General features: G+C 34.9%; 1 protein-coding gene across 3 annotated transcripts in view; it reads right to left on the bottom strand.

Moving 5' to 3' along the window:
• The window catches only part of LOC150100233 (uncharacterized), a 72,974-nt gene that overhangs the window by 43,151 nt on the left and 2,712 nt on the right, over nucleotides 1-27,111 (bottom strand). For 2 of the 3 annotated variants that reach the window (XM_090402999.1, XM_090402998.1), the window contains exons 3-10: nucleotides 23,568-24,299; nucleotides 21,120-21,386; nucleotides 8,213-8,386; nucleotides 7,823-8,026; nucleotides 6,268-6,390; nucleotides 5,921-6,052; nucleotides 1,947-2,069; nucleotides 1,510-1,707 (exon numbers count right to left, since the gene is read on the bottom strand). In XM_090402999.1, the coding sequence (XP_090259125.1) occupies nucleotides 1,510-1,707; nucleotides 1,947-2,069; nucleotides 5,921-6,052; nucleotides 6,268-6,390; nucleotides 7,823-8,026; nucleotides 8,213-8,386; nucleotides 21,120-21,386; nucleotides 23,568-24,299 (1,953 nt within the window). The remainder of the gene's footprint in view (nucleotides 1-1,509; nucleotides 1,708-1,946; nucleotides 2,070-5,920; nucleotides 6,053-6,267; nucleotides 6,391-7,822; nucleotides 8,027-8,212; nucleotides 8,387-21,119; nucleotides 21,387-23,567; nucleotides 24,300-27,111) is intronic. The other variant, XM_090403000.1, reaches the window with a different exon arrangement.

Consider the following 27,111-nt stretch of genomic DNA (forward strand, 5'->3'; position numbering starts at 1 on the left):
ATAATCGGAAAACTTGTCATATACACTACGGTACAATTTTTCGTATAAAAATTGGAATGTTCTGTGAGATCAGCAAAAAAAAACTATTAATTACATTTTCAGATCAATCACTCGCGCGCACGCGCGCGAGTGTCTTCATTCGCATTGTTTGAATGTGACAACCAGACTTAGAAAGACTTGTCAGTCTTCGAATATTCAATTCCGAATTCGAAAGAAGCTTCAAAATTTCTCTATTTTCTGCATTTGAAATGTTGCTGGAACATATAAAACTTGTAACTCTGATTCCTGTAGATTCATTTTTAGGTGCATTTCGCAAACTACGCAGCACCTAGACTCATTTTGTCCATTCATCCATTCATCCTCATATAATTCAATAACTCAATTCTTGCTGGACAGCTTTTTATTAAATTTTGACTGAGTTTTTACTAAAATTGGCTGAGCCACGTCAATTTTTATTTAATCACTTGTGTAATCCAGAAAAATGGTTGAAACGTTTTCTGTGTAGCATTTAATGAGATTTCATATTTTAGATCTCCGCTGAGTCTCCCTAGCTCAGTCTGTTTCAACGATGTCATTGGTTCGAAAAATTTAGGTTCAAATCCCGACACTCTTCTAACTGCCGGTCTGATTGACTGAATGAATAACTGCTTCGCTCTCCAACTGGAGATTGAAATTCAAATCAACAACAGTCTAGTGATTCAAATCTCATTGTGGCATGGATGTGTTTGATTGTCTTTAGAAGGCAGATGATGTTCATTACCCGTTGTGAAGACATTGCCCTGCCTACTGGAAGCCTGAACTGGGTTTGAAAAAGGTTCGTGTTTACGGATTATTTAAACCTAACCCCACTCGTGGTACTAACATAACTCTCCGTTTGGCCTTTCGTGGGTGAATACGGCACTTGGGAATTTAAATTCCTAAGCGCAGCATCAAATATCTAATATTGCTACTGAAGGATCTGGAAATGCCTCAGTACTAAATATGTTGAAGATAGCAAAATTGTTGTGGTAAATAAATTAATTCCGTGTGATGATTCAGCGATCCCCCTTTTTGCGGGAGTTCACGGTACCATATAGTCCACCAAATAAATTTTATCCGGGCTCCGGAACCAGCATAGGCTGAAGAATCAGACCTATGGCTGGGTCAGTATTCCTGACTGTAATCCGTGTGTGTCCTCGGACCGGTTTGCCTGCGGGATGAAAAACACCAGATAAACTGGCGGGAAAACCCTGCTGTCCACGCCCAAGACCGGCTAACTTGGCTATGGCTGAGGAAGATCCTTGAGCTCCTCACGTCGTTGATGGGAATCGAACCTAGGACACTCCTTCCCCAGGCATATGGTTGCGAAGCGCAAAACCACTAGGCTAACCAAGCGGACATTATTGTGGTAATCATGTCGTACAAATTAGATAGCCTGTTTCGCGTACATTTTCATTAATGACATTGGTATGAAAATCTTAATTGCACAGAAATTTAACGACAGTACGCAGTGCCTATCATTGAACCTACCAACACAAAATCCTCCACGAAGCATAAATCCGGTACCACATCTGCTAACCACAGATGTTCCCACATTTGAAGTATGGTCGTCTGTTTCTTCTCGATTAGATCCTTCACTTTCCCTAATACACTTGTAACTACCAATTGTGTTTACGCAGATTCCTGTACACATTCGTGAGATTTCCGGAATTTCACACTCGTTGTAATCTGTAAAGAGAGAAAGAAAGAGGACAGTAAGAGTCAGATCCACTAAACATAAAGGACAGTAGTGCTATCGGTACATTCGAAAACAAGTTAAATTTTGATATCTTATGTATGAATATTTTTCAGTTCGACTACAATTATCTGTGGCAGTTAAAAATAGAAATAACAAAAAAATTAAAATTATATTTTTTAAAAAGACAACAATTCATGAAGCCATAAAGTTTATAATTTTTCCTTCTTACCTATGCATGTTTTGTCGTCGTCTGCTAATTTATAACCGTATTTGCATGCACAAAATGCCCTTCCATACGAGTTTTGACATATATCCGAACATCCGAAATTATCCTTCTCACATTCATTTATATCTGAAAATAAATAAACGAAAAAAATTAAAAGAAAAATTCATGTAACAGGAAACATAATCTCGAAATAAACTGTGTCGTGGAAATGAGTATTGGGAAAACACGTTTAGAATGAAACAACGAATATTTTCATTTTAGTTGTCACACGTGAGTTATGTTGCCATATAAGATAAACACTACTCCATAGGGCACAGGGCATGTTTGCTGTCAGTGGTATTTCTAAAAGGATTCACATATTTCGAAAGAGGCACCATACGATGTCCTATTAGCGATTATCCATTCGTCACATTGGTAAAAGACTGCATCACGAAAAATGAACTATAGGCAACATGATTAAAATGGAAATATGAGAGTGTACCGCCTCAGCCTAAGAATGTAAAGGAAGACCCAGGATACTAACACCAATAACCTTTTGTGTGAGCTTCCTGAGCGGGTACGGAAATCTCGGCTAGCCAGTATGGAGACTGAGAGTTCGAGGAGTTAACAGGATTCAGGTTAATAGTCACGTAAAAATCTGCGCAGTCTCAGTTGCTGCAAAAGGACAGCTGCACATAAGTCATACAACAACCATGGCCATCAACAGTACAGTCTCTATTGGTGTAAAGAACATCGTGATGTGGAACGACGAATATGACCTTCCAGTCTGATGGAGGAGTGTGGATACGGAGAATACTCTAGTGCAGTGGTGGCGAACCTTTTTTATGTGCGCGTGCCAAAAATTTACAAATCGAGTTGCTGACGTGCCGGGCAGTTTTTAATATGGAAAAGATTCATAGAAAATTAATCTAACGTAATTTATTTATTTATAAATTTATAATATATATATTTATTTATAATATTTTATAAATAATTAATTATAATTTTATAAATAATATTTAATTTTATTTATAATATTTAATTTTATTTATAATATTTAATTTTATTTATAATATTTAATTTTATTTATAATATTTATTTATCTATAAATTTATAATGTTATTCAGTGTAAAATTGATTATTGTATTATTAAATTGATTTTCATTATGTTGGTTTAAAAAAAAAAAAACAGTAGTGAGAAAAATATTTATGCATTGTAACTCACGATCAAAGTTAGCTGAGCAAGGGAAGCAGCAGAAGGATGTCAATTTGTTGGCGAAACGCTTACCATATTTACTAGAATATTACTGGTACATCTGATTTTATTTTACGGGAAAAAAGAGACATTAAAATGCCTTGCACACGAAAAATGTTTAAACATGTTCACGTCGAGGTGACAGTAACTTGCTCCCTCCCCAACAGCCATTATACTGCAGATGCAAGAAAAACAAGTAATTTTATTGTATCCCTGATTAAGGTATGGAGTCTTTTGCAGTCTGCAACAAATAGTACAATTAGAGACAGTTGGAATAAAAACGGCGCTAATTAATGAATCACATGTCCTCTCTCACAGAAACTATGCTGTATAGACTCAAGCAAAACCATATGTTGCACTGGAAACACAGCATCTAACTAAACACTCTTGTCCAATTTTTCAGTTACATGAAATAAGTGTTTGTTTTATTGTATTTGAAATTCTCGATGTCATTATGGCAAATACAAAGGCTAACTTCAAATAAAATTCTACCACGAATTTGAAATATGCCATATAATACATGTGTGAGTTCCTGTGCCAGCTCAAACGCAAACAAGCAGCAATAAAATTCAACCAAAGGTTGAAGCTTTGTGTGAGTTGAACCCACCAATGAAGAGAAGTTCCGTCAGAATGATAAACGACACCCCCCTCGTGAATGTGTTAAAATTAAGAAATATATAGTGAATGTTGTTATGACAGTTTCACATGTTATGGAATTCGGTTGAAGAGAATTAGCATTTGAACTCAACAATTGTCCGTTGCCTTTGTCTTTGGTTAATACTGCACCAATCATATGCGCGTCTTCATAGCTGTTCTCTGGTGTAAAACAAAATTTAACTTAAGTTCGCCCACAGATTAGAGACCCTTCGACACTTCTGCGCATGTCAACAGGAGAATCCATTCCGATAATAGGGTAATCAGTCCATATTGTGGGATGAGTTGTTTATTATTCCACGTCGGAAAATTAACTTCTCTTTTATGATCATTGTAGTTAACTATGTTGCATGTATAACAATTGGAAAATTTTACTTATAAAGCACGTGATTTCGCGTGTTGGCGCCCAATTTGTACGTCCTTCATTTCTTTCTCCCCTTCAGCATGAATTGACTATTCTTGGCAAGTTTCCAAGTGGAGATCTCTAAAGCGTGGGCATATTATACGTATTGTAACAATTAAAAAAAGTTGAATAATTTATAAGCGTATAAAAGGATATCACCTGTAAATCGTTGACGTGCCAGCAGAATTCTCGGATGTGCCATAAGTTCGCCATATATGCGGGTCTCCAAACTACGGCCCGCGGGTCAGATGTGGCCCGCGATATGATTTTATCCGGCCCGCCAATTGGACTAATTTTTCAATAAGAATCCGCAAAAAAAAAAAAAAAACACATGGTGTTGATACATTTCAAATGCATTAATTAAAATTGTGTTCAAAATATCCTAAATATTCAAAATGGACTAACGAATTAAAAAAAAATTTCGTAAAATTCAAATTTTTTTTATTTTTCTCTATTTTTGGGACAACGTATCTTTGCGAACAAACTTTTTCTCGAATGAAATATATCAAGTCAAAATACGGGGAAAATTTATCTGATGAACATTTGAAATCGCTATTTGTAATTAGCACTTCAAAATTTGAACCTGAGTTTAATAAGATTTTAAAAACACAAACACAGTTACATCATTCACATTAATGGTTTTATTATAATTTGTGATAAAAATACGAGAATTTGCTGATAGTGTTCGTTGTCATTAATATACGATAATTTAATCTCACATACTCTGTAATCAGTTTTTATCTGCTTTCAATAAAACTCATATATCTAGTTCTAGAGTTTTTTTTTTTTTTTTACTACGGCCCGCTGAACAGTGCTGAAGTACCCAATGTGGCCCTCACGGCGAAAAGTTTGGAGACCACTGCTCTAGTGCATCGTCCTTACACTAACGTATGATGGCTGAGGTATTGCTCTTAGTATAGATTCAGACTTGTAAGAGTAGACTAGGAAGATGAAAGCCGGTGATTATGCAATATTTCTGAATAATGCAATACCTCCTACGTTTTCAAGAATAGTCCCAGTGTCTCTCCATACAACAACGCGCTGTGTTATATCTTAAGTTCTATTACAGCATGGTTTGAAACAAAATAATGTAGTAAAGCTTAAATGTCCTCCACAGAATTCCGATCCAATCCAGTAAAACGGAGTATTGGATCCGAGTGAGAGCATTACGTTCAGTCTTGTAGAGTGGTGTACAAAGTGGTGCTGTTGAAGTAAGAATTGTCTAAAATGTAAACGCGTTTTCACAATCTAATGGAGAGTATGTTAAGAAGAGTAAAATGTGTGATCAAGTTCAAAGGAGGACCAACACACAGTTGAAGTGTTTGCGCCGGTTTTTCTGAAATATAATGTTCTTCCAATACTCATTTTAACATGGTGAACACAAGTAACGGGCAAAAAAAAAAAACATTTTTAGCAAAGATTGAAACGAACTTTCTAAGTTTGAGAAGCACTGCAGTATTAAATGGAGATCGTTACCCGTTACATTTTGAACTCAGGATAAATAAATAAAATAAAATAAAAAATCACTGACTGTGTAAAATATTTTCTCTCGTATTACATCTTATATGTGTGTTTATTTATGGAAGCATAGTGTTTTCACTTGTCCGGTAGTGTTCTTTTTACACTGCACGCTAACCTCAGTTTGAATAGTGCACTTTTCTAAAAAGTCAATTTGGTAAATTTTACCTTCGCAGGAATGTTTATTCGCAGATAATCTGGTTCCTGTCCGTGTACAAGAACACTCGTAACTTCCAGGGATGTTATGGCAGGTATCTTCACAGGGACCATGGTAGTTGTTCGGCAGACATTCATTTATATCTAGAAGAGACAAACCAGGAATGTATTAGCATCATTCATTTCGTCTGATTCAATTTATATTTCTCTCACAACATATATTTCTCATAACTACAGAAGATTGGAAATACAAGCAAATTTGAATAGATATAAGTGGAGGACGAAATCTGTCTTTTTTTTATATGATAAATCTGAGAGAGAGAGGGAGAGAGCAGAGAGAGAGTTCCATGCAAGCTTACCATGACAGCTTTTCTTATTTGATCCTATTTTGTAGCCAGGTGCGCACGAACAAAAATGATAGCCTTTCTTGTTGTGACACATTCCTTGACATCCACCGTTATCTTTTTGGCATTCGTCGGAGTCTGAAAAAAAAATCCATTTAATTTACTTGACGGATTTGAAAAAAGTTTGTAAATATTCAAAACTACAGGAACAGGAAGAGAGCTTCTGAATAGCATCAAACATTGTTATGTGAGCATTTATTGCACCACTCCATATGCGAGAATAGTATTCAAGATTGGGCGTGACTGGAATTTATATTGTTTTAGTAGTTGTATAGATTATCTTGAAATATCATCACTTCACTGCGTGATATGTTTGTGCCAGAAAAGGTTCCTCATAAAGGAGTAAATCAGCCCAAGAAGAGAAATTAATTTGGACTGGAATTTGAAGTTGCTCTTTCTTGCAAAAAATATGACCGTGTCTTAGCAGCATGAAAGTTTACTAGATTCTCCTCACTCCATTGGAAAATGGCAAGGAAATGTACGTAGTGCGCTCCAAAATATATAATAATAATAATAATAATAATAATAATAATAATAATAATAATAATAAACACGTACTCACCAACAGATGACACTACTACAATTAGCATTAGTATAAACTTCCACCACTAGTTTTCTTAATGACATTTGCACCTGTAGGTTGCAAACTTATAGCATATTAATAGAGAGGTTCGATTAAGATAATCCGGATAACTATACTAGATAATCCGGAAACTTTACTCTAGAAATCAAACATACTTTTTTAAAGCCACTACAAGCCTCTAGTAAATAGTGTGAGGCCGCAACTCTGTTCACAGAGTAAACAGTAGAGAAAGTCATCTACTTCCTAAAATGCATACTTATTAGAATCTAATATATTTTTTCCGTTGATTTGAAAGTTGTAACTTGTGTTATTTGAGAAGCAATTATGCTTAAAGTGAGGTTTTGTGTTGTGCAGGTAGAGATCTTAGCATCGTAATAAATATGAATAAACAAAGGTATGAAGATGAGTTAGCTGATTTGGAAATCTCATTTCGATCTTGTCGAAGCATTTTAACATACGATTTTAACATCCAACGCGTTGCTAAAACGCAGATCTGACCCGCAAGCGAACTGCGCTAGGTGGTTGCTTAGTTCATTTGCACCCAATCTTAAGTCATCTCAGTCGTCTCGTACCATCTGATGAAACAAGGAATTTAAGATTTTTTATAATTAGTTTTTTTTGGTAAAAGTATAATTAATAAATAATATTAATTATACATTTACTTATAATTATACTGTTAATCATAATATTAATATTTAATATTGTGTAACAGCATACATTCCCGATACTTAATTATCTTAAATAAGGAGTCCTGCCAAAATGATCTTAATTGGGCCACGCATTTTCTACTGCTGGGGCTGAATATGTAGGAGGGTAGCTAAACACCATTCGTTAGTACAATCCGGGAAAAAAAATTTTGATCACACAGATTCGACACATTGCAATAGTAAATTGACTCATTCCTGTATCTAGTGTTAATCAACTTACCAACGCAAGTTTTCCCATTTTCTGAAAGCTCATATCCAGGCCTACAGAAGCATTTAACTTTATCATCCACCAACTTACATTGGTGACTACAACCGCCATTGTTCACAGAACACGATTGCTTTTGTTGCTTGTCATCTCCGAGATAAGGTTGCCGTGTCTTTACGGATGATTCACCTCCAGAGTGAGAATACTCGCTTCTTGATTCTATAATAGGATTTTGAAAATTTTTGAAACATAAAACTATAAATCAGTCGAGATTTAATTAACAACTGTCATCGCGATAACTAAATATGTTTTTAATATTTTTGAGTTATTAAAAAAAATGAAATAAATAGACGTTAATAACTGCTTGATTTATAGCTTGATGGCTGAACAGGAAGTGGTACTTACCCACACAAGACTTCTTGTCGTCTGCAAGGCGATATCCCTCTCTACATGAGCAGATGATTTTCCCATTATACAGTCTACAATTATGCTCACATCCACCCTTGTTACGACATGATGCCTGCTGGGTGTGGTGAATCGGAGTTTGATGTCCCACATGTGAATTATGCCTAGGAAATCCTATAATAAAGGCATTTGAAACTGTTTTAGAGTTCGTGAATGTCATATACGGAAATGTCATATACTTTGTATTCTTATTTAAACGGCATCTTGTATTTATTATTTAAATATTGTTAGCTAATTCTCTTAAGTCGCATTTCTCTCTCTCACGGATTTTAGCTTCTGGGTGTTTTTAATATACTTCTTTATGAAATGTAAAAGCTCGTTATTTAGATTAACTACTAAAACTCAGAGTGGGATAAATTACTGTTGATATTGGTCACTGCAGATTGTTTTAGTGCTGCAAACCAGCAGGAACTGATCCCTTTTTTACTTTTTGATTTACTGTAGTATATTCTTGCTTTGCCATATTTCCATATGTATTGATTTGACACATTTCCTATTTCAAATCAGTATTATTCTCGGTTCTCATTATTGAGTACAGTGCTAAATAAATTAAAATAAAATAAAAAACTCTTTTAACTTAAAAAAAGGGCGCAACAAATATGTGATCCTTTTGCTCAATATTTTAGGTCGTTTTTTTTTTTTTCAGTTAATATTCTCTTTTAAAAACAAACTTTAATTAGTAATGTGAAACATTTAATTTATAGACTTACTTGTAGGCAAAAAATAAACTCATGCATAAAGCTTAGGCCTTTTTTTATTACTATTAATTTTGGAGCTATATAGAAATAATTTCCTTTCGTGAGCAGATAGCTTAGGGAGAGCTTAGAAAAGGGAGAATTTTTGACATTATTTTAGGAAGAAATTTCGATCACGAGTGAGATAGGAAGCGCTGAAGTATGTAAATATAATAATATTTACATACTTCAGCGCTTCTATAGAGAGATTCCATACCTCAATCAGTTTCGACGATGTCCTTTGGTTGGAAAGACCTGGGTTCGAATCCCATCTTGAACGCGAAGAATTTTTATCATAGCCTTTCAGCTGAAGATGAGTTAGTCGATCTCATACGGTGGTGGAAAGGATTTTCCTTCCTGTCTGAAACTCCGGTTTTTCATCCCACAAACCAGCCATAAGACCACACGCAATTTACAGACATAGATTTACCACGAGAATAAGGATTAACCACCCTATTCCATTCGATCTGATTTCGAACGCTTGCATGGTCTACTCATAAAGTAAAATAGAAAGCAAGCAAGAAAGGATACTTACTTACTGCAGAGTTATTTCTGCAGATTCTGCTATGGCGATTTCATTTGTCCAGGTAGAGGCGTTGGAAGTGTTTGCCACTGAGGCATTTGCCTAGGGCAGTGATGTCTAAAAGGTTTCTAATATCAGGATATTTTACCAATTATCGAAACTGTCAAAATCTAAAGGGCGCTAAAAACTTAGCTGTCAGCGTATTTTAGAAAATTCATTCAGCAAGGATTGTGTGGAATTTAATGTCTTTAGTTTTGGATTTTTGGCGGTTTGCGATGCAGGTCTGATATACAGGAGTCTTAATTAAAACAAAAAACACTCTACCTTTAATAAAGATTTGTTAAGATTAATCCATTTAATTGTATCAAGGCTGTATTTGTTAAAAAGATTCTCAAACACTGCTAAATGTGTAGTTTCTTTCAAACAGATATTCTGGTCAGATTTGTTATTGAAAAGGATACTAAAAATATGAGGTTTGAATTTGGTAAGTAAAATTAACTGAAGTTCTTACGAAGTTTTGATAATTAATTTTTCATCATTTATCATCAATTTCCTAATATGTACACCCAAGGGATGTTCAGGTTACTATGACAGCAACATGATTAAGTTTACAGTATTATTAATCTCCTATCAACAATTTTTCTCCCAGTCAATCTATTACTTGTGAACACTCCAATATTACCATATCTAGCATTTCCTGCTTCTGAGGAACTTCTGACCCAATAAATCCACCTAGACCTTGGTCTTTCTTTTGGGTCTCTTTCCAGCCAAATTGGCATCAATCACCTGTTTTGCTAACTTTTCCTCTCCTATTCTGTTTAAGTGACCATACCATCTTAGATTAGCTCTACTGACTCATTCTTGAATGCTAATAATGTCAACTTCCTTTCTAACATCGTCATTTTTAATATGATTCTGTCATTGATGCCATCGGTTCACTCCCCTAATTTTTCTCAGAACTCTCATATCTGTGGTCTCTAGTCTTTGATTAAGTGCTTTATTTATAACCCATCTCTCAAATCCATAACTTAAAACTGGTTTAAACACTATACTGCTAGTTCGATGTTTTTGGCTAATTTCTCTCTTATTACATATAAATTTATTCAGCTGGCTACCACCATACCAGCTTGCTTATTGTGTTGTTTGTTTCCAGATTTAACCTACCATCTTCACTGGAAACTGTGCCTAAATAGCTGAAATATTTATCAAATTATTCTATAGGATCTCCATTCAGAATGCAACTGAAATTCTCTGTGTTCCTGCATATTTTCATAATTTTTTTTTATTACTGATTTTCATGCCAATTTGTTACAGCTGTTATTCAGTTTAGTTAATGAATCCTGGAGACTTGCACTAGATGTGTTTAGAAGTACAAAATGATCTGTATAAAGCAAAGAGCTAAGTTTGAAATCTCCAATTCTAATAGCAGGCTTGATGCCACTTTCTTTCATAATACGAGGGCTTCAATAAGTAATAAGACTAATTTTACTGTCGTGAAACCACTCATCAATATTAATTTCCGTGGAATAAAGAAATGTTGCTGTCTGTATTAACAAAAGAGGTTGATAGATGGCGTATACGGGCTGATGTGCCCGAGTGGCACGTGACTAAACGCAAGCTTGTTTCGGCGCGCCTTTGAACCGCGACCAGTGGTCGAAATGGAAGCGTCCTTGGAACAGCGTTATGCGATTAAATTTTGTGTGCGTTTGCAAAAATCGGCAGCGGGCACTTTTAACATGATACGCGAAGCTTTCCACGATGAAGCAATGTCGAGGGCACGTGTTCTTCGCTGGCATAAAACTTTTAAGGAAGGAAGGCAAAATGTGAAAGATCTTGAACGTGAGGGAAGACCTTCAACGTCCATCACAGAGACAATGATCAACACAGCAGCGATTATCATCAAGGAGGATCGCAGAATTACAGTACGCCAGCTGCATGTTGTCCTGAATATTTCTGTGGGAAGTGTTCACTCAATCATAGCTGAACATTTGGGACTGAAACGTGTTTGCGCCCGATGGATTCCCAAACTCTTGACACCGGAGCAAATGTAGCATCGAGTGGATGTGTGCACAGAATGGAAAGAAAGACTGGAAAAAGAAGGCTACAACTTCTTAAAACGCATCATTACAGCAGATGAAGCTTGGTTGTATCACTATGACCCTACAATGAAACAAGAAAGCAGTGAATGGAAGCATCCGTCTTCGCCTACCCCCAAGAAAGCAAAAACTGTAAAATCGGCTGGTAAAGTTATGACCATAATGTTTTTTGACTACGAAGGCATTGTTTACCAACACGCTGTAGAACCAGGGAATACTGTAAACGGCTCATACTATGCGGATGTTTTACGGACAATGGTACAGCACATCAAAAGGAAGCGTCCATTGCTGAAGAATGGCTTCTTATTGCACCACGATAATGCAAGGCCACATATTGCTGGTTGTGTAGTGGACGTTTTGCAGAAGAACAACATAGATATCCTACCACACCCTCCATACAGTCCTGATCTCGCACCGTGCGATTTCTGGCTGTGTCCTCAGCTCAAGAAACCACTAAAAGGCCGCCATTTCGAAAGCAACAAAGCATGTGTAAAAGCTGCGGAGGCGGTTTTGAAAGAACTCTCAAAAAACGAACTTTCACATGTTTAAGAAGTGGACGCAACGTTGGGACAAATGCATCGCGTCTCACGGTAGTTACTTCGAAAATTCGACTATGTAAATGATGACAATTAAAGGTAATCTGTTTTCTGTATAAATATAGTCTTATAACTTATTGAACAGCCTACGTATGATCCATATAAATGATGAATAAAAGTGGAGATAATATGCATCCTTGTCTTACCCCTGATTTTACATCAAACCATTTTCCTGTATTTCCTTCAATTCGAACTGCTCACTGACAACTTAAATATAGACTATGTATTGCTCTGTATAATATTTTATTCACCTCATATAATTTTAGTGTTTTAAAAAGCTTTTCTCTGGGGCACCTCCTTTTTATATGCCTTTTCCAGATCTATAAAAGTTAAGTACGATCCTTGTCATATTCCCATTATTTCTAGATTATTTGTCTTAAAGTGAAAATCTGATCTTGACAATCTCTATTTGGCCTGAACTCGGCTTGTTCTTCTCCAAGTTTCTCTTTCACAATCTTTTTCGATCTCTTTTCAAATATGCTTGCATAAATCTTACCTGGAACACTTAGCAGAGAAATTCCTCTGTAATTCTCATTCAGTTTTACTCCTTTTTTTTATACATGGGTTATGAGAGCTCTGCTTCAATCATCTGGAATTCGACCTTCTGACCAGGCCCTCAGAATTATGCAGTATAGCAACTGCAAAACTTTCATACCCCCCCCCATATTTTAGTATTTCTGGTCGAATATTATCCACTCCAACTGTCTTTCCACATTTCAAGTTTTGACAGCTTTTTCTACCTCAAATATTGATATGTACTGCTTTGTATTCCTCTTGAAAATGTTGTAGTATTGTTCTGTCACTGCTTGGTTCATTTAACAGTCTTTCAAAGTAATTACTCCAGACATCTAAAATATCCTTATCTTCAGTTAATTAATTTTTGTGAGAAAAAAAAATCGTTATTGAGAAAGCGATTGAAATGGTACGGCATGGTATTTCTATGCTAAATTCAAGCTGTTTATTATGTTTTCTTCTAAAGTTTGCTTGTTTTTTTTTTAACTCATCACGTTATAATGTACGCATGAGTTCGTTCTGTTATACGTTAGGAGCAAACGAATCCGGGTAATAAGAATTTTTGTGACTGAAGGCATTTCCAATTGCTGCCGGTCAATTTGCGATACTCGTTAGCAGCGCCACCTACTCTTCTTGTTCAGATCTCTGCGAGGTAGGGAATATACATACTGTGTGTGTGTTTGTGTGTGTATATGTGTTGTAGAAAATTAACTGTTCATATTAATTAACCAAAAAATAAATAGGATGTGAAGAAAATTTAACTGATAAGACGATTCGAGCAGTAGTTAATCGAAAAAGCAATTCAAGGAAAGTCAATCAATCGAAAAATCAAAATTCATCAAAGAAATAAGCTGGAAGTCTATTTCTCCTAATATGTGAAGGGACTATAAGAAAGAAATATTTATATTGAAGAAATAACAGTATAACTTGGTCATATCTCTTCAAGAACAAAAAAAAAAAAAAAAAAAAAAAAAAAAAACTCGCAGTTATAAACAAGTGACTCCGTATCATACTTCCAAACAAAATCGTAATTTTCTCTCTGTTTCAACCACACACACACACACACACACACACACACACAGAGTGGATGATTTTCAGCTCGCGATTATTCCTTTAATATGCTTAGCATTCATAAATTTAAATATTCTTAAATTTAAATATTCTTAAGTTTAAAATATTATATTAAAATGTTATATATGGATAAACTTTCAGTCGAATATTATGATATAATTCTATACCATATAATCCTATACTAATCCTATATTCAATGTTGTATGAAATATTTTTTTTTTTTTTTTGACTACAGGTGACCTTTACTTGGTTGAGGTATTAAGTTGTCGTCCAGTATTGTAAGAATTCCAACTCACAACGTTTTAATCTTTAATCTCTTGTTTTAATCCTAGCATTTACCGACAAACAAAGGAGCAAAATGTGTCGAAATTTCAAGCCATTTTAGACCTACTGAAAGTCTGAAGTGGCTTCACAGCATTCCATGTTTGGTCTCTAGAGCAGGGTTTTCCAGACTATGTAAAAATGAATAAAAATACCATAACATATATAAATTTAATAAAAAAAAAAAATAGAAAAAATCGCAATACGCAAGAAAATATCTCGGTGGTTTAATTTTGGTTTATATCGGCGCATTTTTACTGACAAAAGTATCGAACGGATATTAATAATTCCACACTTTCTACGTAGAATTTAATGAAATCTAGTATTTAGAATTTTTGTTAAAAGAATTGAACATTAAGTTATGACATACTCATCTTATTTGTTACAAAAATACCACCAATAAGTAAAGTTGTAATAAGGTTACGATAATTCATGATTGTTCTTGGGAAAACCCAGGAAATCAATAATTAAAAATTCAACCATGAACAGTTTGAAACTCATAATAAAGAAATTTATGATCAAGCGTTTACACATGGAATAATGCACTTTATCTGGTATAGTATTTTTTCCCCATATTTTAAAGCGCTAAAATTTTAATTTTTTTTTTTTTTCCGCAAAAGTGTCTTTTATATTTTATGTCAAACGCTCGTTTTCAGAATGTGCATAACAGATTTATGGATACTTCAAGTTTCTTTATATGGAGACAACGGGGTTCATAAGCACCTCTTCTAACATGTGCAAGTAATGCTGATTTAATACGTTTGAGTGTGCTTGGGAAATGACGCATGAAGCAGTCATTGAATTAATTTCTAAGAACGGAATGAATGCTACCAAAATTATCAGTGCGAGAGTATATTTGTACTGCAGTGCTCCAACGAGAAAATTAGTGACTATATATATAGTCATCACATATAGAACTATAACTAGATATCACATATAGAACTTTTTCAAGCTACTTCACTCCTCCAATAAACAAGGGAGGGGAAATTGTCTCATCCCCAGCGCTAAAATTCATCTTCCACCTATAGATAGTCGCAAACATCCATGACCACAGCGATATTTGTATCTGCAGCTTTTTGGTTGGAGAGTGGATATGCTAACCACTCGACCAACCAGATTGTTCCTCTATAGGAGCAATGCTCATCTGGATTTATCGGGTGGTTTCTTGGAGTGAATATTGTGAAATTATACTACTCAATAATTCGTAATTATGAAGCTTGCTTATAATGCTACGTTAATGATAAATTAAATTATATTAATTGACGTATGGACGATTAGTATGTAATTATTGTTAATATAGATTTAGTATATTCATTTTGTATAAATGTAGGCAATGAGGATGGTTAATGTTAACATATTGTTAAATGTGTTTGTATTGTTTATAATTAATTAATTAATTGTATATAGTCGCTTATTATAGGTTTTAAATGAACAGTTGATATTAATAATTTAGTGATGAGTGATTATTGACCATTTGTAACTGAATTTATTGTTATTATTGTTAATTTTATTCAGTTTATTTTAATGTTATTATAAATGATGGTAAGTTTACACATAACCTGCATTCATGGACATGTTGATACAGTTATTGGCTTTGTTAATTATTATTAATTATAGTGTTGCTTATTTTCATTTAATATATATATAGATTTCACATTTTGTATATTGTGCGTATATATGGAAATATTGATAATGTTAGAAAAAATATTAAATAAAGAAAAAAAAATGAGTCAAATAAAATGAAAAAACATAGTCATGAATAATCATAAGCTAACCAATACGACTAGTGAAAGAATCTTTTTATATATCAACCTCATCGAACTATAGTGGGGATAATCATTACCCCATTCACCTCTACTCATTTTTTTTTTTTCTGTAGCACTGAATTAGCCGGGCTTAAGATTGGTTTCCTTACGACCCCCCCTGGTTTTCCCCTCAACAATATAATAAATAAATAAATAAAATTTTAGAACAGTGTAGTCAGAGATACTTCGTATCGTTACATTTACTTCAGTGCACATTAGGATTTGGATAATTCACGAAGCACCCGTGAATGCTGAAATGATGAAATAATAATGTTGCTGATTATTGGTTGAAAAGTTTCGTTCCTGTATTATTATTTTTCCATCTTTTTATATCTGATCCCCTTACCTGTAAGACTAATGGGTTGTCTGTTAATTGTGTATTTATTCTCCAGTTAGTTTCTCTATTTTGTTGATAAAATACCCACGTTTCAGGGAGAATAACTCTTCTACTACCATATACGAGACGAGCTAATTAAACTTTAGTTGGAAAGTATATATCGAGTTCTTTTCGCCCTAGACAAAATCGAATTAAAGTCTTTCTGCCCGAAGAGCAAATGCTCATAATACTTGGCTTGTCACTACTGGAAACCTTGCTCTGAGGACTTTTTTTTTTTTTTTTTCCCACGATGTGGGGAAAAAAAAAAAAAAAAAAGGTCAGGAACTGCTGCACACAGGAAGTTCTGTTGATCCGTACAAGCACTCTCAGATGACGGCGATCTCGCTTCTGGTAGACTATCTTAGGACTACACGTACGCCACTTAAACAAGCAATGTGGGTTATTCTTCGACTGATTAAACACTCGGGACATCCCACCTTTTGAAAAACCAGTCAGCTCTGCTGTTTTCAAATTCGTGGCTCCAGCCAGACGGACACCCACAATATGCCCTTTATCGAACTCCGAAAGATCATTTGTTTTTCCCATTCTGACCCACACTTGAAGATTATTAACCAGTAACATTCTTAAATAGTTGCCTAGAACACGTAGTGACGCACGTGACCAGGTATTTGGCATATACGCTGCGTAAGTGACATTTATATATATCTGCATAAAGGTTTGTGTATAATACCTATATACTGTTGTATAATATAGTATACAACACAATACTATACATAGCTGTTGAGCTTGTTTATATATGACGTGCATTATAGCGTTTATAGTAATTCATGTTATGCATTATGCAGATGACGTATTGAAGAAATTACCACTGTAAGAATTATATATAAAAAAAAAAAAGAATCTCTTTAAAAAAATCATTCAGAGAGAGAGAGAGAGAGAGAGCGAAAGTACCATAATTTGATTTTAGCAGCACAGCATTCGTACTTGGTAAGCTTTATTACCGAACCTATATTGTATTATTATTAGTTGATAGGTTTCTGTCTAATATATAGAAATCTACTTGCAGACTTTTATTTTGTTTTCTTGTTCACAGGTCGCTACCAGTTACTATTGTCGTTGTGTTGCTTCATGATTTCTGTACGTTATTACACACACACACACACACACACACACACACACACACACACACACACACACACACACACACACACACACGCACGCACGCACGCAGTGAACTTTGGTCTTATCAGATAAGCATAATATATCTGGAAAACTTTTGAAACTGTCCATGTGACACAGACTCGGCTGTTATGAAACAAAATGAAATTGGATTCTTTTAAATACATCATGGTTCTTTTAACATTAAAATTCAAATATACAAAACGTAAACATGTGACTTTATTCTGATTATGACACACTTTTGCTTTTTTCTGTGAATAACAGCACTGCCGAATTTTTATCTAGAATCTGTTTTTTGCGTATTGTAACCATTTGTATCTATCACTTGATGTTCCCCCCCCCGCTCATACGTGTACCCACAGTCTTTATTACAATATTTTTATGATAATATATTGCAATATTGTTGCTGCTAGAACAGAATATAGAGGCTTAACCTGTAAACCAGGAGCGACGAGACTTTTTTTTGCAAGCTAATACCAATTTAAATCAAGTGGATATTGAATCCAACATTATTTCAAAGCCGAATATATAGAAACTACAAGAGTTTCGGCGGATCCAAGCGCAAGCAACCTTTTAGAACATGGGCAACTCGTGGCAAAGGTGGAGTAAGTTCTGATCACTTTCCTTAGTATTCTCCATAATGCAAAACACATCTCCTTGCGGACATGTATGATGCTATGCATTATGGGAAGAGGTCACTATCCAGACCGGTTTAGACCTTTGCTGAATGTTCAAGTCAAGGTCAAACTCCAAAAACTCAGCATTGTTCCCCTCAGTAACAGGCTTATCCTGTCACTGAGAAGAACTCTCAGAACCGGTTGGCTCTACACCGTGGCAGGCTCATCCCACCACCGAGCAGAGCCGCTCATATCTCATCTGAGGAGTAACAGCAACAGCCGTGCCTCAGTTAAGTTAATGGGCTACAGCATTGCCATTCATTACCCCCCACACACACACACACACGCACCCAGGACCTGGGTGACAGCAACAGCCGAGCCTCAGTTAAAACTTTATGGGCTACAGCATTGCCTTCATCACCCAAGTTTCCAACCGGTTTCGACCTTTGTTGGGGTCTCGTGAGTGGGAGCCAGACCCAGATGTAAAATACCCAGGTTGAAGTGATGCATAAGTCATTCTTTCCCATACGAGTTGCCAAAAGGTGTCACATTTTAAAAGGTACCAAGAATTACTGAAATAAAGAACCAAGAGGCTTCACTTCGGCGATGCAAAATTATACAAATCAAGTGGATATTGAATCCAACATTATTTTAAGGCCGAATATAGAAACTACAAAAGTTTCGGCGGATCCAAGCCCCTGTCCTAATAGGTTGATTACGCTTGGATCCGCCGAAACTCTTATAGTTTCCATATATTAGTTATCCTTTACCTAGATGAATAAGTGGAATATGTATATAAATATATGTATCCATATCGCACTACAGATACGAGAATACATACTTGTTTAAATTGCCGTGTTTACCCTTGTATAATACGAGTTGCGGCAAATTCCATATGGTTTATATCTCTAGAAATGCTGAAATAGCACACCTTTATTCCCTGTTTTTGTCTCTTTTTTGAATGAATGACTAAAATCTATATATCTCAGAAAGAGAGAGAGAAATCTAGATTCCCTATTGAGCTGAGTTTCCCTATTGAGCAAAAAAAGCCATCCCTTTGTTTTTAGGTTTCTCTTTCTGATTACGTCTCTTTCTTCGTTTATTGAAAAGAACTTATACTCTTTTATACGAGTTTCCAATCAGGTGCAACCATTAAGTTACTTAAATATAAAGAGTTAATAAGCTAATAAAGAGTATAAGTTCTTTTCGCTATACACTTTGGTATTAATTGGTCTAGCTACTCACTGATGAAGCCTCAAAAAATGCTGAAACCGGTCTGGGTAGTGACCTCCCTCCATAATGTAATAACAGCATACATTTCCTAGGAAATGTGTTTTTACATTATGGAAAATACCTAAGAATAGCGATCAGAACTTTGCCGACTTTGCTGCGAGTTCTCCGGTATTGTGCCACGTACTAGGGTCACTTGCATTAGCTCACGCTAGTGGTCGCCGATACTTTATAGTTTACTATATTCGGCATGAAACTCTCTGATTCCGATCTTTGAGTTTCTTATTCGGTTTTAAAACAATATGGGATTTAATATCCCCTTAATTTAAATAATGTTTATATCGCCGAAATGAAGCTTATTAGCTCTTTATATTTAAGTAAATAAGAGATATTCCTTAAAATAAGAGATATTCCTCCTGCACATCAGTGAAATTCTCTTAGTCCTTATTTAAGGTATTAAGGCTTTCATTTTTATTTTGCATGGCGTTACACGATGAGCCCTAGTATCACGTGATCTTATGTTATCAGACGATATATGTAAGTTCCATCTAGAAAAACAATAATAACCACCTTTCATAAACATCCCTTTTATTTGATTTCGAATTATCCTGAATAAAAATTGTTACTTTTTTTTCTTGTTTATCGTGCTTATACTGGTTTAGTATGATTTAGAATGTGATTTAGTGAGGAATTTATTGTTGCTTGTACATCGGTTTAGTATTTTAGAGATTAATCACAGAAACACATTTAATTCATTTTTAAATGCTTTAATTTCAACTTAAGTACAGATTTACAGCGAAGATGCTAGTAAACAACACATCTGATGAAACAATGGTACAAGGTTAATACCGCATATGCTATTGCACGAAAAAAAAAAAAACAGGTTTAGAGACATTTTTTTTTATCAAATTTCAGCATAATGAATCGACATTTACGATCCTTCATTTTGCACAAAAAAAATAAGCAGCTGTATATAACCTACTTGTTTTAATTAAGACTGTACATTCTTAATTATAAAAATTTTAAAGCATTTCATCGGAACTCTGCTAAAGAAAACACAGTGCTTATTTAGTTCTCAAGATCAAAATATGACGTTCTCCAAAACCAGTATACTGCTAAGGATAGCTAATAATTAGCCAGTATGATGGCGTGACTAAAATTACATTAGGTAAGTGGGAGTATAGCATTATCATTTCTTAAATCTTTTTAATTAGGCTTTAAACATGATAGAAACAATAAAACTAAACACTAAGTTCGATATTAATTGTACACCTGATTTTGAAAAACCGTGCAATTCGTGTTATGACCAGTTGAATTATTTATTTGAAAATAAGGGAATGTTAATTATAATAATATTGCTGATTTAACGACCATTATAAAATATTAATTGGCTTCAACAGAACAAAATAATCTGAAACAATTGTAAATATAACAAAAATTAATAGCAGACTTTGTGGGCTGTTTTTCATTTAAACATCTCTTCTAGTGACCCGTATGTTGTGCGTTAATGCCTTCCAAAAAAAAAAAAAAACCGTTAGAAAAATAGCTTGGAAGAAATAATTGAGTAGAAGCAAAGGATTAACAAATACATTAAGTGCGTTCAAGATTTCTTCTTTGTTGTCGTATCTTCAAGGACTAGATGTCAGATTGAACAAGTAAAAGAAGCCATCTGGAACATCTTAGAATCAAGATTTAAGGGGAGAAATACTAAATTTTCTTAAGCTTTTATAGAAAATTGTGCGTTGATATAAAATATTTCCATTTCGTTGTGTCATTTCCAGTATATTTTGGTCTGCTGTGTGTGTTATTCACTTACTTTACCCACCTGCACGGATGCAATATGGCATTTCGCCTACCCAGCCTCCATTTTGACAGTACAGTTCCTTGATCCGCAAATTTTCCAGTCGGAATCCTGGGTGGCATTCGTAGACAGCAGCCAGGTAATCGTTTCTTGGATAGTTAGGGTTACGACGTCGGCTGTACAGTCTAACTCTTCCGTTGTGGATTCTCGGAGCTCTGATGAAATGAACTTGATTTGAGCTATCCGTATAATGACAGGAGTAATCATAAGCAGCAGCTGGGCTTTCCACCACTACACAAATAGAAAGCAATAATATCAGCAAAACTAATAAGTTACTACCTGCATAATTTCTAAAGTTTCTAAAGCTGCGCGTGTAAAACATTGTCAATATACATATCAGATAACTTAAATTAATTCTGAATATTCCAAACTAAAATCGACTATAGAACTCACACTATTTCGGGCGATATATACCTGTTAGGATTTAGGAGCATAAGGTGGCGGTAGATGTTCGTCGTACTCTGTCTCTCTCTCTCTCTCTCTCCTGATTCCCATGAAATCACCAGTAGCCTTTTAGGGCTATCGGTGAATTCATAGGCAACTCTTAGCAGTCAATGATAGCTGAACAGTGAAATCATGTCAGCTATCAGCGACGGCTACGGGTAGAGCCTGGCTGCCAACCAATCTTCCGTTAGTCAGCTAGAAGAGCTCTGCCTACTCCCGTTGGAAATAAAAGGCATTAGAGGATTTATTTCATTTATATTTGTAATTTAAGCAACTATAACAGTCGTCACTATTTCTTTCTGTTTATCATAAGCCATCTGATATGTTCTACAATATGCTGGGAATTTGAAAATAGAATTTATTACTTTAAAAAACACAGTGAGGAAATTAAATGGTTTTAATATAAAATTTCATGAAGATGATGCATTGGTACTTTTTCGTTTATTTTTATCAGTCTCTTTTGGCTGAAAATAAATATATCAAATCTCTGAAGAGAGAGAGAGTGTAGAGAGTTTCGAGTTTTACACACTGACGTGTGTAAAACTCGAAAAATATTAATAAAAATAAACTTTTGCTCAATTCCTTGATTTGTTTACTTTATTACTTTACTCATTTGCAAAATTAAAGATCGATTACGTGCTTAAGAATAACGGGAAAAGGACATTGACGTCGACTTGAACCAAATATGGTCAAATATCAACTGGATCAGTCTGCTGTTGAGTCATACTGAAAAGCGGGCGTATCTCTTCAGTGTTGTTGAAAAGATAGCCAATTCACATAAAACAATGTCACTTTTCAACTTTTGTGTGAGCTTCGAGCGATATAAAAGTAACTTGAACTCTCCATCCACCCACACACACTGTACTCAATGATTAAAAAAAAAATTTTTTTTTAAAATGGAGTAGCTTATTGAAATAATTATGAGGTCACAATGAAAATGAAGACTACTTGGTGACAGCTCTGAAGCAACAAATCAAGAATGAAGACGAAAAATATTTGATATGCCAGCGAAATTGGAACTCTGCAGATTAGTTTTGCTACTTCAATCATGATTATATCTGGAAATTCAGAAAACAGATTAAGTGAAAGAAAGAATAATAAATGTGCAGTATTGCTTGATAGCTAAGTAGAAAAATTTCGCCTCTGAAACCGTAATAGTCTAATGGCATGTGAGTTGCCTTGGCATTGCATTAGTTAAAAGATGACTAATTCTGCCCAGGAGCCTGTATATTTATTAGGATTTCGCTGTCCATATAGGTGCTTCAACTGCTGATTCTCGTCAGGGACTAGGCAGAAATCCTACTTATAGAATACATCGTATAGAAGAAAAGAGTAATTTTCTTTGAAGCATACAAGACATGAAACAGAGTAAGATTTCCTCCTTGGAACATCATTCAAATCTTGGTATACTTTATTAAGCTATTTCGAATAAGAACACCTATTTCCTCTGTGGTATTTGGTTTAATATGAAGCTTCATATAACTTCGTTGTTCTGGATGTTCGGTTCAACCTGGTGGTTTTTTTTTAACCTTTTGAACCTTGGACTTCCCATCTTTCAGCACCATGATTGCACTAATTTAGCACTAGACCCGTAGAGATGTCATTAATACAAACAATGCGAGTGTACCTTCTGGCTGCTTCATCCCCCCCCCTCCCCCCACGGTTAATGCTGGTAAATGGTTAGGCTGGAAACGCGATATTTCGATACATATACAGCTAATGAGTTGGTTTTCCAGACTGTACGATTCAAAGGATTAAGGTGCTGATTGAAGAGATGCTATTAAAATAGAATCTTGTGTACTACGAATCTAATCTCATAATGATATATTGTAGGAACTTCCTTCCAGCCCCCCCCCATCTTGTAAATCGAGAAATTATACTAGCACTAGAAGTACTCGTGACTGTCTAATATCCAGTAATTAAAAAGAATAATTTTAGTTCACTTATGCTATTATGAGTCATACTTACATTTGATAGGTCGTCCTAATGCCGGTTCATACACATAACGGTAGGCATCCTCATATCTCTCTAAGAACTGACGAGCCCTTGCAGCATCTTCAATCTCCTTAGCCCGAGAAGCGTAAAGATCACGTAGATATCTATCTCGGAGTTCTGGATAGAGACTGTTGATCCATGCTAGTTGGGATTCAGACAAGTTCAGGAGCACGGGATCTGCAGCTCGGCGATATTCAGTGGGTTCAGTGACGGTGGTTGTTCTACGTCGGGCCTCCTCCTCCTGTCGTTTCTTTTCGGCTAAAATGTAAGTTTGTCTTAAGGTCTCATCGGTTTGAGCTCTTTTGTCGTCTTCATCTACGTGTGGTTTGATGACGACAACGTTTTGACCGTTGAGTTCTTGTATTTGAGCAAGTCTGTAGCGATTCATGAGCGCATCTTCGGTCATAATCACTTTGTTTCCAGACGGGGTGTAAAATACCTGTGGTAAATAAGTGGTAGAAGGAAGTACGGCTGCTTCAATTTTCTTTTCTTTGTTTTTTTCTACCTCTCCTCTCCTTGCTGGAGATCTAGTCGTAGGCACTCGACTACGTCTGTGATTCGGATACAGAACAACCTGCACGGGACGATCTTGTTGCATCGCTTCAGTTTCGTTTTCTTCGTTTTCCCAACTGAAAAGGGGTCTTGGAGTGCCAGTAATATTTTCGTTTTTAGTTTCATCTTCCTCGTCCTCAGACTTATCGGAGTCTGATGAAGAAGAAAGTACATTAGAAAGAAAAATCAAAATGATGGATTAAGACTTGGTTTAGGATAATTGACCTTAGGTTGCTGAAGATACGTTTAATAAATTTGAAACACTAGCTTAAATGTTAATTTAAAAAAAAAAAAAAGAATAAATAAAATTCACACAGTAAACCGAAGCTGCAGAAAACCTGCCTGTAACCTTTTAAACTTAATTTTATATCTGATTGAGAAAAATTTGGAAATGTTTTCTTCAGTAGTACTAAGCAATTTTATTGCTTATCGCTAATAGACTGTAAAAAAAAAATAAATAAAAACAATAAATTCTATGTTTTGAAGGTCCCTCTCTTGCATTCTGTGCTATTTATTTCCAAAGCTCCACGTTTATTTTTCTACTGAAAAAAAAAAGCACTTGCTGTACAGGTCCATGGAGATAACAGTGTGATAATAAATAACTAATACAGTCAAATCGAAATTGTGTCCTAATAGCCATTGGTTCGATTCTTCCCTGTGATAATGCATCTGCGATAATTGTCATCTTTTATCATATAAATGCTATATGGTATTGAAAATTGTAATCACGGTTCTCTGACTAAGAAGCCTATTCATAAATCTGATATTTTCGTTCTTTTAAATTTTAAAAATGTGATTCCAAATGACCATCACACAAAGATGTCTACACTGTTTTAGCACAAAGTACTGAACTACCAAAGCAAATGCCTAATCGGCATTAAGGACTCTTCAGGGATATAACTTATAGTAAAACTTTGACCAACTTCAAATGAAATATCCTACCATTTGAAGATTGAGGGAAAAAAATTGACTCCCATGAACACTGCACACATTTCAGTCGGTGCTGAAACAAATATGAGTCTTCGCTATACATTTCTATTACGCTTGTGAAGGAAAAACGAATGACTGCTTATTGGCATGTGTTTTCCTCTACAATGAGCAATGATTCACCCGCCCATCTTCTATGCAAAATTTATTATGTCATTAGCAACCGACATGATAAAAGTCCACTAGGAATGTTTCTGCAGGTTATATCACAGGTGATTAGAATATCTCTCCGTGGAACATGTTTCCATTCGTTGATTAAAAATTCTGCAAGAATCTAGCAATCCCAGACTAGTGGTATCTGAAGCATTTGTGTACATTGAAATCCTACTGCTTTTCTACAAATAATAGTCTTTCTTGTACACTTCTTGATCTTGGCAATTTCTAACAACTAAGGAGGGATTTTGTTTGAGCAACACATGACCGCTTCTTACAATGTTATATACGAGTGTATAAATCCCTACCCACAAGTTCGTCCTGCATATCAGACCATATGCGAGACGGGCCCTTAACTGTATCGAACTATCTATGCTTTATATATGGCACTATGACTATAGTTAGCGAAAGTTAGTATTTTCTGTAATTGTCAGAAAATAATTTCTTCTTCTCTCTTCCCCAGCCAGTCTGTGAGTATTCATCAACATCCGTGGTTCCAACAGGCAATTAAGCTGCCACACCTTCCAAGTATCCTTGGATATCGTAACCATAATTCTAGGATAAGCTAGTTAGCCCTGTGTCAGAGCTAAGTAGCTTAAATCACTCAAATCATTTGTGAACATTATCAGACCTTCACTTTTAGAATTATCATTTAATAATTGGTATTTTTCTCAATGAGATATCTCGTTTTTAAACAAAATATTGCAAAAGGCTTCTGACACGAAGGTAAAAGCTTATTTTATTTTAATGTATGTATAATGCATATGTTCAGCAACCCAAGATTTTAATTAGCAGTTTAGATCTATTTAGTAACTCAATTTTAGTTCTGTTTATTAAAATTATTAAAATATTTTAATAAGTAAATTAGTTTTACGAAACATATAACGAATTGAGTTTTGTTTTACAGCGAGATTTATGTTTCACTATTTTAATTATTATATAATTAATTATATTTTAATTATTAAATGAAAGTTTAAAAAACAAGAAATGGAGCTTTATAGTGCCATACTAAAATTTCCTACCTAATTTACTAAACAATTGTGAAATTGTTTTGGTGCCGAAATTTTGTGTGTTTAGAGATTTGTGTTTGTTTTTTTATGATTTTACAACCAAAGTATTAAAAAAAAACCGCAGAGTTTCTTCTTTTTTTACCCTTTTTATTTTTATAGTAATCTCGAATACGAAAGATTGTGAGATGTATTTAGTTGATATTCATTCTTAGTTTAATAATAAAGTATTAAAATTGATTAATTAAAATTCGTGGGTTTCTTCTAGACTTTTTTTTTTTTTTTTTCAATAACATTTCAGTTTTCGCTTTTATTCTTGGAATTCATACAGAAATTATTGGACTGATCTGTACATTTATACAGAAAAAAAAAAAAAAAGTGCTATAAACAGCTAACTAGCTATAATGCAAGTGTATTTTTGCCGGTACCTAGAGGATAACTCTGACCCATTCAGAAAAGTTCATGCAACTAAAAATAATCAACCGCAATTACTTAGTGACCCCCTTTTTTTTTATAGCGTTTGGGCTAGTAAAATACAAAAACAATAAACGAGTATCTGTGTTAGAAATCTTTTTTGTTTCTGCACTTCGAACATGTATGCGCAGTCGCAGTAGGCAATAAAAGCTCATCGCTATATTTGATAAATTATCTTATGCATGCCTTTTGACAAGGCATTCTACAGTAGACACCAGTTTAATTAATTACACCCAGGTCTTCTTTTATTTATTTATAGGAGGAGGGAGGGGAACGCGAACAGATGATAAACTTAATGTTCACGTTTATGGTTGGAAATTGGGTTTAACGTCTGTTACGCTGCA

The sequence above is a fragment of the Typopeltis vanoorti genome, chromosome 13, assembly GCF_054136105.1.
Source record: "Typopeltis vanoorti isolate ZY-2024b chromosome 13, IOZ_Tvanoo_1.0, whole genome shotgun sequence".
NCBI lineage: Eukaryota > Metazoa > Arthropoda > Arachnida > Uropygi > Thelyphonidae > Typopeltis > Typopeltis vanoorti.